Source organism: Eptatretus burgeri, chromosome 14 (genome assembly GCF_056783735.1).
Source record: "Eptatretus burgeri isolate ZD-2024b chromosome 14, Ebu_testis_v1, whole genome shotgun sequence".
Taxonomy (NCBI): Eukaryota; Metazoa; Chordata; class Myxini; order Myxiniformes; family Myxinidae; genus Eptatretus; species Eptatretus burgeri.
This window is the reverse complement of record NC_140974.1, coordinates 46,765,594-46,786,084: the sequence shown is the minus strand read 5'-3', so window position 1 is coordinate 46,786,084 and position 20,491 is coordinate 46,765,594. Positions and strand designations below refer to the sequence as shown.

The window sequence follows — 20,491 nt, the reverse complement described above, 5'->3', positions numbered from 1 at the left end:
GATCGACTTGATGTTTCCAAAATTCGTGATCTCATTTCTCCAAATAAAGTTATCCCATCCTTTTGATTTTTTTTTTTATTCCATTTTTTTTTGGGTGCTGACGGGGACATGGGGGCTTTTTGTACCGCACCCGACTTTCTTATTCGCTTTATTTCGTGAAGATGCTTGTGACTATTTTAAAGACCTGCCCCAGATTTGGGGGGTGGGGAGGGTTGAGGGAAGGAGTGCGGTTGGTGTTATTTTGTTGTTTTTTTAATTTTAATTTTTTGGTCATCTCTTCAGAGATTACCTAATAAAACTAGTCTCTTATGTACGTACGTCCCCATTTTTTTTTTTCTTCCGATTTTCTTGATATTTGGTATGTGGGTAGATTTCAATGGCTGCACGATGGTGTGACCTTTGACCCGATTGAAGGTCAACGTCAAGGTCCCTCCAAAGTTGTGAAATAGTCCATTTTCAAAATCTATCTCATCTGCCGTTTATGATCTCATCTTTGAAATTCCTTTGGATTATGATAATATGGAACAATATCTAAATTTGGTCAGGCCGGTTTTTGAAAATTCGTTCTGGTTATCGAGTCATGTGTCTTCAAAGTTGGAAAAAATCGTTGGAAAAATATCATCCGCCATTTATGACTCAGAAATCGAACCGCATTTCTGAGGTCCGGTTTCTATCCTTTTGAAGACTCGTTGATCATAAATGTTCCAAATCAACCATTTTCAAAATCTATCCTCGGATAACTCAGAAATGTCGTTTGATTTCTGAGGTTTTCTATCCTTTTTATTCCCGGGCTTTCGTCTGTACGTTGAACCAAAAGACGAGACTACATCGAAGCCATTCTAAGCCGATCAGAGATGACCGTCACCCCCAACCGGGGGTAATTTTTTTTCCATGTGTGGGGGGAGTTGGTGTGTGGTTTTGGGGGGGCTGGGGATTGGTGTGCATGTGCTTTTGTTGTAGATAGGGTGGGGGGAGGTTGTTTGTCCGTGCATCCAAAAACTATCTCTTCGCTCGAATGGTGACCATGAACCTGTCGCACTGGAATTTGCTTTCAGGGACTTCAATCTGCCCTCACAATATTTGACCACAGTTTCCATAGTACCTCATAGATTCTGTGAGGGAATACCTTCATAAGTCTCCTTTTTTTATCATGCACCATCCCATCTGCAACTTTCCTAACCATCTACTGGACTCTGGTACACTGAATCTTATGGTGAGGCAGCTGCAGTCTCGAGCAGCTTGCTTTCTAAGTAAAACCTGCAAGAGGACAACTTTGGTTCATTCTGTGAGGCTCATGACAAATGTGTGTCACTCAGGCGAGCCAGAAAACGTAATTTTACAAACGTCAAGGCTGAACTCAAACCAGTCTCCTTCCAAGTCATGGTGGTGCAGAGTCAAGTCTGTGTGTGTTTTTTGATTTCCCCAACATCCCGTTTCTTACCTTGATTAAACTGCAGTCGTTCAGAATATATAAACTATCTTTTCCTCCAAACATCATGTACTTAACCTATTCCGTGCTGTCTCGATCTTCGACCATCGTCCTCACCTTGAAGGAAGAGAATTCTCCCACAACTTTTAAATATCTAACCATCGCATGCCTCCATCTGGTCTTCGGCCTTCACCCTCCTCTTTCTGGCAGTCCCAGCTCCAGCACTCGCCTCACTCACTCACACATCAGTTAACCAAACCAATTTAATATTTTCTCAGCGACTTTCTTTCCACAATCTTCACTGACCCAATGTTCCTGATATACTGGTCCCTGATTTTGTCTTTTCTTGTCATTCCACACATCCATCTCGGCATCCTCACTTTATTTGTATTCACTTTCTGATCCTCTTTCCTTTGTTGCCCAGGTTTCTGTACGATATAATAAAGCTGGTCTCACAACTGTCTTGTAAATTCTTCCTTTCAGTTTCAACGGTACTTTTATATCATAATTGCACACTGCACTTCCTTCAGTTAGTCTAACCAGGACTAATTCATTGCTTAATTTCCATTGTCTGCCATCACTGACCCCCTGGTACTTGAAGCTCCTTTTTTTTCTCCAGATCTTCACCCATAATCTTTACACCTTCATCCCAATATTCTTCTGTTAGCTCAAGCTGACCATCCATATGTTGTTCTTGGTCTGCTGACCTTCATATGAATTGATCTTCCAGCGCATTTCTCCAGATACTCAGTTGTATTCTCATCATCCCTGCCTCCCCTCCTCCCTTCCCATGAAGCTCAGCCATCTGAAAACTCCTTTGATCACAGCACTTCCTCTCTCACTTGTCCAGTTATAACATCCATGATGATGATTATGAAGAGGAAGGGGCACAGTACTGATCCTTGGTGCAATCCAACTTTAACTTCAATTCTATTTTTTTTTTTTTTGTATACATTGTCGAAGCTCGTATGAGAGCGAACACACAACTCACAGCAAGGGGGCATGAGACAAGAGGGGCGGGAGTGGAAGGGACAAAACAGTGGGGAACAGACACATTAGGTGAACTGTGGAAGGGAGAGGGATGGGGATGGGACGGGGAACATGGCGAAGAGAAGATGGACATTACAGGGACTTTCAGAAAGGAAAGCAGGGGAATTGAAGGAAGTGGGCTTGGGTGGATTATTGGGGGTAGAAAAGATCGAGGATTTGGATGGGGGAAGATAAGAGGTGGTGGTGAACAGCTGTTTTGAAAGCCTCGAGGGAAGAATGGGAAAGAATAGAGTGAGGAAGTTTATTCCAAAGGTGGGAAAAAAGAGGAATGAAAGAGTGAAGATGAGCAGCGATTCGTGATTTTGGTAGTTTTACCAGAAGGGGGTTGTTGGCGGACCTTGAGCGCCCTGTGGAAATGTGGTGGGGACAAATCGCAGAGAGAGCAGGGGGGGCAAGGCTGGAGAGGAGTCGGTGGAAGACAAAGACCACCGACCAACCTGCGGTGATTGAGTGAGAGGCCCAAAGACTCAGCTTCATTGCGGGAGATGCCGATGATCTTAAATGCCCTGGTTTCGACAGCGTGAAGCCGAGAAGGGTGGGAGGCAGGAGCACCAGCCCAGAGGGGAGAGCAGTACTCCATCAGGCTACGGACAAAAGCTTTGTAAGTGGTCAGGAGCTCAAGAGGGCCGAGGAAGGACTTTGCACGACGGAGGATTCCCAGTCGGCGACTGGCTTTTGAGGCGAGGTTGGAAATGTGACTTTCCCAGGAAAGGTCATGGCTTTTTTTTTATATTTGCCTTTTTCTGCCTTTTTCTTTCTGCCTTTTCTTATTTCTGCCTTTTTCTTGTTCTTGTTCCCCCTCCATCTGCCATATTCAGTCTGTCTTGCCATGGTAAAATGGTGCTCTGATAAATGAAACATTTCCCTCAATCTTGGAAAATCTTTCTCACCCTATCGTTCCGGTATTATCGTGAAAGGAATCCAACTATCTATTCCCTTGGTCTTGAGTGCATGAGGTTTGGAGGAAAAGATAGTTAAGACATTGTGCCTTATTTTAGGCATTTGCTGAACTACAGCAGTTTGAGGTGAGGGACTGGATGGAGGGGGAGCAAACACCACAGACACTTGAACCTTTTCCAGTGGATGACCAGGGAAATAGCCATGTGGGTTCATTTAAACAGCCTTTCTGGAGTGATTAGATGTGACCGACTTTCCATGATTGAAGGACATGTTCCATTTACCAGATAAGGTTGATCTCCAGATCTATGTCTTGCATTCATTTATTGATGTTTACTCCATTCACATCTACCCTGCTCTTCCATGAGCCTTTTTTTTTCTTGTAAAGAAAGTGTTCTGACCAAGAGGTGATATCTGACACACATTTACCCATTTAGGTATCCATTATGCAGTTCTACGAGGATTTTTTTTTTTTTTAACCTCTGCCACTGAAGATGAAGGAGGTTGTTTTCACCTCTTTCTGTCTGTCTTTGTTTGTGTGCAGGATATCAAGTTGTGGACAGGTTGGGTGTGTGACGAGGAAGAACTGATTATATTTTGGTGAAGATCCGAATCCCACTACTCGGATTTTTAAAAGTGATTCTTCACCATTGAGAGATGGGGCCAAAAAAATGATTTGTAGCACGATGTCTCAAAATGTTTTTAACGGATTTGGACTAAACTTTGTGGACACTTTGGGTGTGTGACGAAGAATTGATTCAATTTTGGTGAAGTTCCGAATCTGGATACAAGAATTATTAATTTTTTTAAGTGATTCTTCACCATTGAGAGAGGGGCCAAAAACGATATAGTACTGTATTGCATGATATTTCAAAAGTGTGATGTGCTTGATGTTCTCGTGGATCAAGCATTATGTGGCGGAGGTATGCGCTCTACCAAGTGCCCATCTAGTTTTTTTTTTTTTTTGTCAAACTTGAAAGTCAGATCATTGTTAAGGTAGCTACTTTGGCTTCTAGTCGCAGCCTTTCAGATACAGAACTGCTCACTGCAAATGAGCAATGTGTTGGTTCCTATGCTGATTGCTATCCACAGTATTGTGATGTCCACGGGACTTGAACAGTCCCGCCAACGTAGAATGAGGCGATTTATTTATTTATTTATTTATTTATTTATTTATAACCCAAACTTGGTGGTTCTAATCGCTCTACCGCAAACGGGACGAGGAAGGTGGCACGAGTCACTTTTCACTGAGTTGATGATGTTTATTCTTTTTTTACTATTGACCAGAAATAACAAGACTCGGCAAGAAGAGGGATCCGGGGCGCTTCGACGGGATGGTGTGGGATCGGGCGTGGGGAAAAATACAGACAATTCCAATGAATATACAGTTCTCAATCCCTCTAAGGCGCCAAACGCACACGCACACGCACACGCGCGCGCACACAACGTAGCTATTTCTGGTGGTCAGGCTGGACTGTGGTGTGGACGCAACTGTCCCTGGATCGGCGCCGGATGAGCCGGCCTTGCTCTCGCCAGGGGGGGGGGCAGGAGAAACCGCGGTGCTGTCGACCTCCTGGTCCTGGCCCAAGTCCGCCCACAGCCGCCAGGGAACCAGTTCTGGCGCCAAGCCGCGAGCAGGAGAGGGAGGCAGGTCCGCCCGTCGCCCGACCCCGTATTCCGAGTCGGCAGAACCCCAGAGCCAACCAAAGCGAGGCACGAGGCTCGGCAAGGCTCCCAGGCACGATCAAGAGCGCGATCGATTCAGCACAGCCACCAGGACGCTCTCTGCCGCCACAGCTTCCACACCAAAAAAACCACGATCTTTTGGTTGTAATCTTCTTCTTCTTCCTTTTCGACCCCGAACAGAACCTTTTTTATCCTTCTGCCCTCGTCACCTCCAATCGAGCCGTTTGTTGGCCCACTGCCGTCGCCTTCCGCCAATCGTGATCACGGGGCGGAGCCATCCGCTGAACTGTCCTGTGACGTCACGGCCAGTCCTCAGAGAATACCAAAAGGGGTTTACGCAGACACACTTACCCTATCCCGTGTTCCTATCTAATTACGTGACAATTATCTCCCCACTTGAAGAAATGAACATTTACTAGACAACTTATCACCACTGAATTGCTACTTATTACATCGAGATCCTGGTAAACTCGAACAGCATGGCATACCTAATTAAACATCCTAATTACCCTTTGAATGCATACCCCCCCCCCCTCAAACGTAACAGTATCATCCAGCAAATCTTTACTTATTGTTTTTATTAAAGCAATGCCAGCCTCTCCTTTGGGATGAGAATTGATCCATGGATGTTTTTCTGGCTCACTAGCCTTAATCAGCATGGCTTCTACTCAAGCAAAGAAGGTACTATTACGTAGAGTGAGGGACTCACCGAATAAGCCAGAGAAACTTCAGTCCAGCGTTATTCTTTGGGCGTGGGTGGGGTGGGCAGGGAAGTCTGAACTAACATGATACAAACCCTTTGTTGATGGCTCATGGGATACTGCTCTCTCCTGGGCTGGCATTGCAGCATCACTTTTTTTTTTTTCTTCAATTTTGTGGAATCGAAAGCTCGCTATTCTTCCATGAGGAATTTCCTAGAATGAGGCTGCAGTAGTATAGAACCAGTGTTTTTCCATGATTGTAGAGAAAGGATGGAATTCACAGAATTGGTGACTTGGCATGGACTAAAAACAGAATCTTAATCTACGAAACGAGCGAGACTTTCTTTCCAGTACGTGTCCCCTAATGGTCCCAATGGAGAAGAATATACCCTATAACCAACGGTGTTTTGGGTCTATTTGGCACAGTAAAAGGAAAAGCGATTTTTCATTTACTGATATCTTTTGTAGACAAGACGCCAAAAAAGACGACTCTGATAAAAAATTAGTTTGCTTTAACACATGCTCGAGCCGAAACAACCCAAAACGAAGAACCTTTTGAACCCACCATATTTCGTTCCTTTCTCAGCTTTGCCAATTTCGTTTTAAAAATAACCTGATGTACATACATGAAACAAAAACATGGGTATGGCTTGTGTATGTATAATGCATTGTGATTATATAACCTGGAATCATTCCAATTGCATTGGACCATGGACCAACACCCAGGCTGAAGGTCTGAGTCATGCCAATCTGCGCTGCTTCATGCAATGGTGGTGCATGATTTAATTGGTGTGGAGTCAAGACAGCTGAACACTGACCCATGTATAATATGTGATCTTTTCTCAGTTTGAAAAGGGCATAACTAGAAAAATTGACAACACTCAAACTTGTTCTGTAATTGTAATAAGCTTCAATTGAATATGTTAAAGGGTATTAGAGAAAAAAAAAAGTCTGAAAAACCATAGGTTGAATGGATGGACAGGTGAAACCGGTAGGGGACGAATGAGGTAATTCTCTGGGTCTATCTGAAAAATCGCAGAGGGTGGGGTGGGGGGAGATGAGAACGACATTTGGTAGAGTACATGGTCTCGCCTCGTGCGTTCATTTTTTAACATGCTACTATTATGGCCCATTTACCCGGTTCCCACCAGACTCCCCGGAATTTTCGGCCGTCTCTCACTGATAATTCCATGACTTGGCGAGTTGCTTAACCTACCGTGGACCCCAATACAACTCAACCGCGTCACCTAGGGTCCTCCCATCTATGAAATCGGGTTACCTAATTAACCACGTGGTTTAATTACCGGGGAACCATGCCCTCGGTACACCTTGTCCGAACCGGATCACTTTTCCGGATGCGATGCAGCCGGGCGACACTGCCAATGATGTACTGGCTAGAAGGAATGGATCGTTGGGAATAAAGACTCTGCTAAACTTAGATTCGAACCATTCTGGACCAATGGGAGAAAAGACAAAGACTAGCAGGGAACATTCCTAATGACAATTATTAACAAGCAAGCGAGGAAAAGTATGTGGTATGACATTTATTGGGTTTGTAACGCAGGGAAAGAGGAGAGAGGTGTGGTGCGACAATAATACAAGCAACTTACGAAAGCAGACACTGCAGACTTGATGTGAGATTAATAACAGTTACAACAATAATGCTCTTCTACAGGCTTACTTAAGACAGGTGCCAGCACACTCAGACACACACAGAAAAAGAAACCCCAATGAAAAGGGACTTTTGCAGCCAAGGAGGAAGGGGGGTTGAGGTTATGCTCTCGGTACCTGGGCGTTTCGGGGGAGGGGATGCTCCGTGGTGGGGTCCACAACAGTAGTCGTGTTGTTCTAGCTACAGCCACACGTGTCGAGATCGTGTTCTGAAGGAGGAGCTTGAGTGGAGAAGGATGGAGTCCAGAGGGCGAGGGTTGAGCAGTAGGCGGGACCAGGCAGGTGGAGTCGAAGCAGGAAGCGATTCGTCGAGGTCATGTGGGCGGAGACAAGGAACAGGTGGCGGTTTGTCGACGTCGTGTGGGCGGAGACGAGGAACAGGAGGCGGGTCGTCGAGGCGAGACGTTAATGCACAGTTATGGAAGACGAGACGAGGGGCAAGCAGGCAGATTTTCCTCAGAAAAGAAAAGAAAAAGAGTGGGGATAAAATAAAAGGGGAAAATGATTTAATAGTCCTAACTATTAGACCATTGCAATGCACTCCCTTGTTTTCCCACTAAACAAAAGGAAGGGGTCTATCTGCATGTATATTACTGGTATAACTTTCTCGGGACACCTATCTGTTGTATGCATGCGGTTCCGAGAACCGCAGCAATATACAGGGTAGCCCGAAAGTTACTTTACCCCTGATAAATTTCTCGCACTTCCCTCCGTCCCTTTCCCTTTGCCTTTGCCCGCTATAGTATGCGGAAACACTGACTCAGAAGAATGATGGAGCACATACAGATACAATGACAAATTAATTATTGCAAGTACTGTACAATAAAACCTGTATATTAATAGAGTTCAAGAACAATGCTTCACTGGGAAGGGGTAAAGTGACTTTCAGGCCACCTTGTATGTATGTATGTATGTATATCTTCTTCTTTCGGCTGCTCCAGTTTGGGGTCGCCACAGCGGATCATTTATATGATCCGCATAGTGATTTGGCACATGTTTTACGCCGGATGCCCTTCCTGACGCAACCCTGGTCGCCTCTTACGACACAGGGATATGGTACACCTATTTTAACCGGGGTATACACAGGCCCAGTACACTGGTACTCATTTTGCCGACCTCGGAAGGATGACAGGCTGAGTCAACCCCCTGGTGTATTAACTCAGTGGCCCAACGGGGCTTGAACTCAGGACCTTTTGGATCCCAAGCCGCTGCCCTAACCACTGCGCCAACACCAGGCTCTATATTTGTGTGTGTGTGTGTGTGTATATATATATATGTATATGTATATGTATATGTATATGTATATATATGTATATATATATATATGTATGTATGTATGTATATATATATATATGTATATATATATATATGTATGTATATATATATATATATATATATATATATATATATATATATATATATATATATATATATATATATATTTTGTTACGAATTTGGGAATTCGATTGCACACAACATTCAGGTTCCTTTAATCAGCTATGTCGATAAGTGCTTGTTCCCTAGATAGCTCACCTTCCATTGTTTAAATGTTCAGAAATCGATCAGATGCGCTGCGGATCTATTTAATAGTTGAGGAACGAAACAATGGAGACTTCCTTCCCCCCCTCTTCTGTGAAGAGGAAGAGGAACCCTGGCGTCCCGTGACTCGTGATGTCAACAACTCCCACCCGTGGCTGAGCGGGGGATGGAGCACGAGGGCATGAGTCATACATGAGTCGAGCAGGGGAAGGGCGGGAGAAGGATAAGAGGAGATCTTCTCTTTGTTCGTGCGGAAAGTTGAGTGGTAAGCTTTTTGCTTTGGTAGAGAGTAGTCGTTCAGCAGACCTTCGGGTCCTGTTTGGCTTGAGTTAGGGTTGAGGCCTTCGGAAGCTTTTTGCTTCGGCTGGCTCGGTGAGCTTCGGCTGAGGCCTGGCTCGGGAGGAGGCTTTTTGGAGACTTTTTGCTTTGGTGGTTCAGTGAACTTCGGCTTTTGTTTGGCTCGGGAGAGCTTTTTTGCTTCGAGCTGCTTTGTTTTGGAAGGAAGTTGAGCCAGTTGCTCGGCTCGAGATGCGAATGGTGGCTTCTTCTTCTTGATTTATGGAGCTTTTGGTTCCCGGCTTGGTGCGACTCATCGACCTCTTCTTGGGGGAAGCGGTGCATCGACGGGAAGGATCAGTGCATCGAAGGGAAGGTTCGGCGCCTCGTCTCACCAGCACGTGTTGAGAAGTGCGGGAGGATTCGCGGGAGCTCGGCAAGGATCACGGCTCTGCGATTCGATCCAGCTCGCTCTCGCTGGAGCCTGGGTCCGAACAACTTGAAGACCACACGAGGTTGAGAGGTTCGAGATAAGTTCTGGGTTTCCGCTCACCTGTCCTCCGAGCTGGAGTCCATTATTAAAGGCCTCTGCCACCATTTCTTGGGTGTGTGTGTGTATGTGTGCGTACGTGTGTCTGGGCCCGTCTAATAAGTAGGAAATTGTTAAGTGCTTTGTGTGCTGTAAATGTTTGTATTGCATTTCATATAGACTGTCGTAGTTCTTTTGTCGTGCTTTTGTTGCTTGTATAATTGCATACGTGCTTTATTAGAAATGTCCTTGGGTGAATGTAAACCTGTTTGTTGCGTCCTCTTCCCTAAATTGAGCTGCCATCTTGCACTCGGAATATAGTTGGTTTTTAAATAGCCCGTAAAGTGATCGGGTCCAACGGGACTGCGCGATAATACCCTGCTCGGTTATCCCAAAAGGAAGCGAGCTGCTTAAGCGGCTCGTTTCCAAGCGGTCCCGTTGAGGTACAATCTCTCGGTAACCTACGCGCGCGAATAATTAGGTAAATCAGAGATTTGGCGATCGGACCCTGTAGCGCGGGTAGAGTACGGACAAGGTTGTGGTGTGGTTACAAACACCCGTGGCTGGTTTCCGGCGTTGATCCAGAAAGCCGCGACTGGATTGTCCGTTCGGTGGGCGAAGCGACCGCTATTGGTTATCCGCGGTCGTTCGCACGCCGGCGGGCGGAAATCTACAACAATATATATATATATATATATATATATATATATATATATATATATATATATATATATATATATATATATATATATATATATATATATATATATATATATATAATAGTATGTGCTTCGAATCTGGAAACCATGCGCACTCAACATTCAGGTCCCAAAGTTAGTTATGCCCTTAAGTATGTGTGTAGTCAGATTCCCCTTTCTTTTGTGTAGTGGGAGGATCAAAAACGTGCGTTACGATTTATTTTAGTGAGGTTATTACATCAAACAAACCAACATCACTGAACAAGCGCTTCACTCGCCTAACTGGCGACTTGCTGTCCGAGGCAGAATCTCTGGCAGTTCCTTCTAGGCTTCCACAAACTTTGTAACTTGCTTTTGACGAGTATGGGCACGCATGGAGTGGGGTGGGGGGCGGGGTTTTCCATGCGTGCCTGAAAACCTGCCCAGAAAGGGTGGACCCATGGGAGCTCCGTCCGATCAGGGCAAACAGTGACGTCAGTTTCACCAAGGCCTCTCCCCGCTGAGGGAGGTCCATAAAATTATCGACACCATCCTCAGCGGAGTTCTTTGGGGGTTGCCCGAGAGTTCAGTGCAAGAGTTCTGTGGGCAAAGGGTTTTTGCTGTTACGAGGAGTGGTCACAGGAGGTCTACGTTGCTGTTACGAAGGGGTTTTTGCTGTCACCAGGGTTGAGCAGAGGGCTATCGAGGCGGTGAACGTGTCTCTGCTTTCCCTCAACAAGGAAGGACAGAGCGACCCTGAACCCCGGTTATTCACCACCCGAACTCTGCCTCGAGTCCCCCACATGCGACTGGGAACCGGACCAACGACCTTTGTCAGGTGCCGCATCGTGGAGCATGTCCTCCCTCCGACGGTCAGGTACCCACCGATATCTGACCCCCAGCTCATCTCATCGGCTGGAGGGTCCAATAAAGAACTCCGGGGTTTCTTTTCTTTTTGTGTGTGGGCCCGTCTTTTGAGTAGAACAGAGTAGAATTTTTGAGTTTTGGTCCAGCATGGTCCGGGTCTGAGTTCAGACGGGGTTTCATCCCCGGTAATCAGTACATTGTAGCCGGAACGTTCTGGGCAGGCCCGCTCGACTGCATCCAAGCCGGAGTTGGTAGCTGGAAGTTGATACTCTACCGTAGCTTGTAGAGTGATCCGGTTCGGCCAGACGTTCCGAGGGCGTGAATCCCCGGAAGCCAAGACTGCGTGATTACTTCGGTCTATTGGATCTGAACAATTAACCAGACGCCACGCGGTCAAGATATTGGTGTTTCACAGTCGGATAATCGACCCGCCGGCTTCGGGGTTATCCGGAGCGACTGCCTTTAAATTCCAGGGAGTCCGGTGGGAGACGGCGTAAACTTCCCCACCTAATGGTCGTTCTCGCCACCGACCCCCGGCCCACAACAATATCTATATCTATCTATATATATTATGTGTATATATGTGTATATATGTGTATATATATATATATATATATATATATATATATATATATATATATATATATATATATATATATATATACATACATCGTCTCAGTCTCAGTCTCTGTGTGTGTATGTATGTGTTATGTGTGTATGTACATATATTTATATATGGCCACCACACCATGTGACCCATGACTTCCTAAATTTTATTTCTTCACTCACATTGGGTCGTAGATCAGATATATGAAGTTTCCGATTTTTCGCATAAGGATTTTGATTTGACTAATTTCACTGATGGCATAATCAGTATCACCTTTTATATACCAGTATCTATTTATTTTTATTATTATTATCTTTTCCTAAAATGTGCAATTTTATTTTTATCCAATATGACTGCCATGCCATGTGACCTATTTTCAGTTGTCTGAAATCTTCTCCATGGGAAGTCTCTCCTGTTTAAAATTTTGCATCGATCAGACAAGCAGTTGAAGTGGAAAATAAATGTATAGCCATGGACACGCACATTACAATTGTCTCACAATCCCTTCGGGGTGAGACAAAACACGGCTGCTTCCGTGCTGGTGGGGTCAAGTTATGGGCACGGGAAGGAAAATAATTCACCTCCCTCGATGGTGGAGAGAACTTGCAATTTGTGTTTGTGTAAATGGTTTAACCACTGATTGATGGGAGGGGGTATGGAGTGACACCACATTTTGCTTCCAGAGGAATTGGGTATTACTGGTGTGATAAATTGCAGAAGAAAAAAAAAAAGTAGTCAAGATTCGGTTGAATTGCAAATAAAACATGCACCCTATTGTCTGAATTTTTTTTTTCTTCAGCCAAAATTCTCACAGCGCAAGCTTAAAAAAAAAAAATCCAATTTGATACATGGGATACCATTTGGGGTCTTCAAAGGTTGAAGGGGTCTCAGCAGTCAAAAGGTACAGTCCAATAGTGTGTACTTAATGGATAGATGTACTTAAATAATTTTAAAAAAGTGCCACACTACACCACACATACACTTCATCCAATTATAGTAGATAATAAAGAATTGCTTTTTTGTTTGAGTGATGCATACAGGAGGAGGTAATTTGGTCCAACAGTCCTGCATTGTTTCCATGCCAAAACATTGGTTTTGGTCGGGTGTCATTAGATTTGTACCAGTCATGATCAAAATTTTGCTGCGAGTTCACGTCTTGACGAGTCGATTAGTTTTATTAGTCTTTGGATGAAGAACCTTTTGATTTGTCTAAATATCCTCTGAAGAGTTTTTCTGCATTTTGGTTTGTGCTTTAAAAAAAAAAATTTCTATTTTTAAAATTATTTATTTATATTTAATGTCTTTAAAAAATGTTTTCAGGGTCCAGTTTTCCTCAAGGCTACCGTGGTGGTGTTGGAGGAGATAGGAGTTATAATTACGGAAGACAAGGGGCTGGTGGTGGCGGCGGTGGTGGCGGCAGTGGTGGTGGCCTTTTACGAAGACGAGAGGAAGGTCCTGAACCAGAAATGGGGCCATCTGGGCGTTTGATCTTCCATTATGGGAGTGAAGGTAATGTAGAATCTCAAGGAACTGGAGGCAAGGTTGGCCGTAAGCCTTATGGCTTTGATGATGGTGGTGAAAATCAGGGTCGTTTTGGTGCTCGAAAGTCCGATTATTATCATTCAAACCTGCAAGGATTTGGTGGCCAAAGGTCTTTTGCGGCACATGGAGGACTTGAACGTGACGGCAGTGGTTCTCATCGAGGGGGCGATAACTATGGGCGCAAGCGACCGATTGGTGACGATGGTGATGCCGATCGGAGTAGAAGCACTGAAGGTCGCTATGGCTTTGAACGGAGAGGCTCACGTGGTCGTGAGGGAGATGGCCGTCGCAGTGGCTATGGTGGTGGAGGAATGCGCAATGAAAGGCCACATGGTAAATTGATTTTAAAGAAAATATTTGAAGTAGTTTCCCATATCCCCACACCCTACTACTACTACTACTACTACTACTACTACTAATCAGTAGCAGCAGCATTATATATGTCCTTTTTATGATTTATTGTTGTTGTTTTTTAAGCGAGATAAGGGTGGCATGTCCTTTATAGGGAATGACTATTTTTTTTATTTCTTTTGTCATGTTCCTATTTTAGAAGATGAACCTCCAGCTGAGGCCACTGAATTGCTCCGAGATGTTGTGGATTTGTTGTCCAACCGACACAGAGGCCAGGGCCCCAGTGGTGAGCTGATAGCTGCTTGATCAGACGTGTGTGTGTGTGTGTGTGTGTGTGTGTGTGTGTGTGTGTGTGTGTGTGTGTGTGTGTGTGTGTGTGTGTGTGTGTGTGTGTGTGTGTGTGTGTGTGTGTGTGTGTGTGTGTGTGTGTGTGTGTGTGTGTGTGTGTGTTTTTTTTTTTTTTTGCAATACTCAACGTTATTTAGTCTTCGAAGGATGTTTTCCAAATTGTTGCTTCCAAAAGCCATTGACAAATTCCCATCTCTATTTTCCATTAGGCCCTGGTGTTCGTGAGGGTGGACGGGGCAGCAGAGAGCCACCCAAGGACAACACAAAGGAGCAGTTGCTGCGAGAGATGATGGATATGCTGCAAAGGGATAAATCTAGAGGGCGAGGTGCTTACAGATTTTCATCAATTTCATTCCCTTGATTTTTACTTCTGGCACCGAAGGTGGACAGAGGTTATATTTTCACCCCTGTCTGTCTATCTGAAAGCATGGTGTCTCAAAAAGTTATGGACAGATTTGGATGAAATTTGTTGGGTGTGTCACAAACGATTTTATTTGATTTTGGTGAAGATACTGATACTTGAATTCTGTAAGTGATTCGTCATCATTGAGAGATGGGGAAAATGATATTCGGGCAGTCCCTGGCTTCCGAACATTCCTTCATACGAGCATTATACTTTACAACCATGTTTTGGCCTTTTGAATGCTAAATCCATTGCCTGAGGGTTACCCAAGTATGGTTTCTTTTGAGGGATCATATCTGGGCGAGGGAGTTGAGGGTTGGGGCAAGACCCTAATTATCTTTTTGTAAATGTGTATCATGTAGTATGACCCAGTGATATCCACTATTACAAATCATATTGTATAAAGAGTGTTTAAACACCTTGATAATATGTGGTATGGTGATGTTGAACTCTAATTGATTATAAATTTTCAAAGAATTTCATTTCACTCATTTGATGTGAAGGTTCAAACCAACTCATCCAACACTTCGCACTGAAGTGAAGGTGATATTAGCTCATGCCATACATGAGCAGCAAGGATGGTTGATTAAGGTGATGTTGGCCAACTTCCAAGCAGATGGAAGATAACCTCAGGCAAATGATAGAATGAATAGAGTAGCATGTTTGTTTGTGAAGTGCAACATGCAGTCTTTTGATTAAACCCATCAGCAAAGCGATTGTATAAAAAAAAAAAACTAGTTTCTTGTAAAAACACATTTGAGAGTTTATTGGTGAGTGCCAATAGAATCTCACAACATTTAAAGATTTTTCTGTATTCTGTGTTTGTTAACCTCCGCCATCGAAGATGGACGGAGGTTACTGTTTTCACTCGCCTTTGTTTATTTGTGAACAGTATTACGGATTTCGACGAAACTTGGTGGGGGGATTCGGTATGGTCCAAATACCATGCCATTAGATTTTGGACATGGTCCAAAGTCCAATATGGCCGCTATGGCAGCCATTTTGAAAAAATATTTGAATTTTTGTTTTTGCATTTCTACATGTTTTAAGTGATTTCCAACCAAAAAAAAAATTTGTTAGAGGAAAAAAAAAAAAAACAATTTTGCAACTTTTTTCAAAAAAATTTCGATTTTATTTGAAAAATATTTGAATTTTTTTTTTGCATTCCGACATGTTTTAAGTGATTTCCAACCCCCCCCCCCCAAAAAAATTTTTTTTTTAGAAATTTTGTAACTTTTTTCAAAAAAAAATCTTTTTTTGGGGGGGGGGCATTTCTACATGCGCATCAATCTAGTTTAGTTTATTCAATCGTGGTTCAGTAGAGTCTGATCCGTTTTGACCTACAATGAATAGGATATCAGGTTCACTTAAGTGACCCAGCAGTGTTGATGGTGGAGGTTTTGCACTCTACAGAGTGATCCCCCTCTAGTTCATGTTGATTTGTTACACTTTTTGAAAGTTTTTCTCTATTTAGTATTCTTATTTTACTTTCCCCCAACTTGGCTTGTATTTTAGTCTTGTCAAAGGTGCAAATTTCTGCTCACTCGGTGTAGGTCATTTAAAATGTTATGCTTTTTCACTTTACGTGGTCACTGCAAATTGATTGTACAATTACTGCATTATCAATATTCACCAACATGCATGTTCAGATTGATATCTGCTCAGTAGTTGCTTGATATCTTTCAATCCCTTTAAAAACTTTGAGGTAACCATTGTATTCTTGTATTTTTGGTGAAATTGGTTACCTTTAACTTGGTGTAACTATTGCTTATGACCATTGAACCGATGCATTTTCTCCAAACAGGATGTGAAAAAGATTAAATGTAATGCCGTGGAAAACGAGGTGAGGTTGATGTTTCAAGCATTACCCTCCTTCGGAGCAAAAGCTCTTTCTCGACGACTCTAGGGAAAATCCATTGTCTTCGCTGCCAGTGGAGTTTGTCATGAGTTTATACCATGACTGGTACCCCCTCATTATAAGAAGTAAAGGAGAACCCAAACGTTCACATCACCTTTGCGCTAATCTGGCCCTTGATACCCTGCAAAATAGATGTCATTTTCCAATTTATAAAGCAGGTAATTTTGCAATCAACATTTAATGTTTTTTTTTTTGTTTGTTTGTCTGTAATTGGGTATAAAAAATTCTGCAGAGCACAGTTATCATTGGAACTTTTTGTAACTTCGTATATCAGAGGCCTATAGAGGTCCCTTTCAGCGCATAAAATTGACGGTCAAGGTCACTTTCTCGCAAATCAGGGGAGTCGACGAAACCCTTATTTTTTGAGTAATTTTGATCGGACCGTCTTCAAACTCCATGGGAATATGGTTCATGGTCTGGCGCTCAGCTGATTAATTTTTGGTGGCGATTGGCCTTGACCTTCATGGTTAGCGCCTTAGGTCAAACATATTTGACCCCAATGTCAAATATTCAAGTTTTAGGAACCATATCGTGTAGTACCTCAAATTGAACACCTCTGAGTGCTTTCGAGATATGTCAAGCTTGAGACATTATGACGTCATTTGGTGACGTTATGAGGAAAACGCATATTTTTCATGGTTACTCTGTAGAACGATTCTCATCGGAATCTCTCGTAGGCAGAAATTCCTCAAGGAGTCGCTCCTGGTGGATAGCAGCTCTGTTCACCTCAGTGTGACCTTAAAGAAGTCACACATGGTCACCTTTTGGCAAGATATGGGTCACCCTGTGGGTGACATTGGTTTAGTTTTTATTCTTCACTGTTGGCCATGATGTCGCACATGAAAGTCGACCACCATATCCATACTGTCTGTTATTTTGTCCGAGTGTGCTGGGTGGTTCCTGTGCTGTCGGGTGATGGGCATTTCTGCTCAAGTAATATATAAACTCATTTATCAATCTATATATTAATACTGAAGGACCAATTTTGTGCTCCTTCCTCCTAGCGGTCGCGTCACGTTTTTCTCAGTACTGTGACCTGGACTGAAAGAAACTTCGTACCTGTAAGAGTGCATCGCACATAGTGGCAATAATCAATTTTCAAATCTGAAGCAGAATAAACACTTTTCGTTTTACATTCGTTTGCATGGCGACGTGTGACGTCACCGCTGAGAGGCGTCAGGACGTCATGACATCATCGGTCATTCGCTGATGTCAGTACGTCTGTCGTCGACAGACCGTTACCGCTGAGAGGTGTAATTCCACTCCTCGGAAAAAGCGTCTGCAATGTAAAACCCTCTTCTGCACATGCTGACTACCTCAGAATGTGAATTTGACACAAAAAAATGTAAGAAACATTGTATCTTCGATGTATTAAGACTGAAGGACCAATTTTGTGCTCCAAGCGGTCGCGTCATGTTAATCTCGGTACTGTGACCTGGACTGAAAGAAACTTCGTACCTGTAAGAGTGCATTGCACATCGTGGCAATAGTCAACCTTCAACTCTGAAGCAGAATAAACACTTTTCGTTGAGGCGGGGGCGGCGGATGAAGAGACTGGGGCGGGGATTGAAGAGGTGGGGGGCAAGGTATGCAAATTTTTGGGTGGGGGTAAGCAAATGGAGAGTAGGGGGGGAATGGGGGCAGGGGTGGGGAATGAGTAGGTGGGGGCAAGCACGCCCTGTCCAGTCCATGTCCCTCGAGTGTGGGTGAGCTGGTGAGGGTGGTTGAATGAATGGAATGCGTCTGTGACGGGGTTTCAGCTCGTCTATATAAAATCCCTCCCTTACAAGCCGTCAATTAAATGGAAAAAGAAACCTACCAATCTGTCGTGAACATGCAACCATTGTTTTAATCTTCACTCGCACTTCCACCGAAACGATACGGCTCCACAATTCCCCCGAAAGCTTTTCCATTAATTTCTTCAAAATCTCACTGATCCATTTAAACTTGCTGAGAACCTTCAGAGTTGCTAATGATGGTAGACCCAGTATCGGAATCTGAGCTCAAAATACGCTATCTCTGCGTAAAGCTGCCATTTGGTTCAAGTTGAGTTAATAGTGTGACAGCACTGGCTGAATGGAAAATCGACATCCTCGGGAATTTTTTGAATTCGTTGTGATTGGGGAAAAAAAAGTTGATTTCCCCCCCCCCCCCCCATCAAATTGTACAGTCATTGAGTCTGTTTTTCAGAAGAAAAAATAACGTGTGTTTGGCTTTCCCTAAAACTCCAGCCTCAATGCATGAATTGTTGCATTCGTACGAAGGGGTAGAATGTTGAAAACTGGCATTTTTTTTGTTTAGGAAAGCATCGAGCTTGTTGAAATTTACTGGCAACAGTGCTACTTTGTTTTCATATTGATTATCTGTTGAGGTTGTATGGGTTTGCTAAAAAAGGGTACCTTGAGGCATATTCAAATTTTGTCAGAGCAATGAGATGCCCACAGCAGTAGAAGACGTGGCAACGTTTTATTTTGATGCAGTTGCTGTATTTGTACTTGCATCCCAGAAAAGTGAAGTGACTATCTTATTGGCTGAGTGTTTGGTGCAGTGATCCCTTGTGCTTCCATTGTATGGATTCCAATTTGGTTTCAGGATCCCAATGGTGAAAACAATATTTCATCAACAGTTACCAGAGAGGTTTGTCTGATGGCATTTACATCAAAGCCTCTGACTCATGATGTGGGGAACTCTGTTTCACATAACGTACCATATGTGGTTGTCCATTGGCTATGTAAAAAGTACACTGTTGACCAAGATCTTTATCCTGTACATGATTTGAGTGCAAGTTTTATCTTGAGCTTTAGAACAGTGTACCAAAAACAATACAAAACTAGAGGGGGAGCACTCTGTAGAGTGCAAAACCTCCGCCGCCAATACTGCAAGCTCACTCAAGTGAACCTGATATCCTATTCATTCAACTTGATGTCAACAGTGCTGACAGAGTTATAGTTTGCAACTTTCCCTTTTACTTTTAACTTTTACATACTCTTCATTCGTCATAACTAGATTCCTTGAGACAGAAATTGATTTTACGTGGGTATATCCACCTGAAGTTCCAAAATCAGCCGCAATTATAATTTTGGCATGTTTTTTTTTTGTTGGAAATCACTAACATGAAGAAATGCAAAGAAAAAATCGAAATTTTGTTGAAAAAAAAGTTGCAAATTTTTTTTTTCTCAATTTTTTTTTTGGGGGGGGGGGGGTGGAAATCACTCAAAAACATGTAGAAATGCAAAAAAAAAGAAATCGAAATTTTGTTGAAAAAAAAAAGTTGCAAAAAAATTCTTTTCTCGAACAATTTTTTTTGGGGGAGGGTGGCGGTTGGAAATCACTTAACACATGAAGAAATGCAAAAAAAAAAAATTCAAATACTTTTTTCAAATTGGACGCCATAGGCGGAGGAGTCAAAAGTCAATTGGACGCCATAGTCAAAGGGCGGAGGAGCTCCTTGTGAGCCAACGGCCATCCATATCTAGTGCCCAACTGTGTCTGCGGACGTCCTCCTGCAGTTGGGTTACTTATTAGGAGGTTGGTGGCAGGATTTGCACTCCGGCCACCGTAAAACGCTTCATTCCGCAAAACGCAAAAAAATCTGAAAACCCACTCCGTGGGAGTACCTCCTATGCAGCTTCCCTTCGCAGGGCAGCTCACCGGATGACAGGATTGGGGCAAAGCCTTCGGGACCCCCAATCTTTAATAGGAGGGAAACCACGGGGTAACATCCCTGGGTCAGATTGCGGGAGAGTGTGTCGGAGTGGTGCTGAGGTGTCGTCCACCAGACGGCGGTCTCCTTGGGTTAACCTGAGGCGGTCCCTTCGGGTGGGTGCCTGGAATGTCCTATCCCTAAGAGAGGATGATCACCTGTCTGTTATCTGAGCTCAAGCGTTTGGACATCGGGATTGCAGCTCTCTCTGAGGTTCGGAGACCGGATTGCGGCGAGATAATGGTGGGTGGTTACACCTACTATTGGTCTGGTCGCTCTGATGGTTACCATACCCAA

General features: G+C 43.6%; 1 protein-coding gene across 2 annotated transcripts in view; it reads left to right on the top strand.

Moving 5' to 3' along the window:
• LOC147013098 (uncharacterized) overlaps positions 1 to 20,491 on the top strand; it is a 70,253-nt gene that overhangs the window by 545 nt on the left and 49,217 nt on the right. The window contains exons 2-5 of one of the 2 annotated variants that reach the window (XM_085854675.1): positions 13,250 to 13,438; positions 13,565 to 13,804; positions 14,022 to 14,108; positions 14,380 to 14,496. In XM_085854675.1, coding sequence (XP_085710801.1) covers positions 13,250 to 13,438; positions 13,565 to 13,804; positions 14,022 to 14,108; positions 14,380 to 14,496 — 633 coding nt within the window. Of the gene's footprint in view, positions 1 to 13,249; positions 13,805 to 14,021; positions 14,109 to 14,379; positions 14,497 to 20,491 lie in introns of both variants that reach the window. The other variant, XM_085854674.1, reaches the window with a different exon arrangement.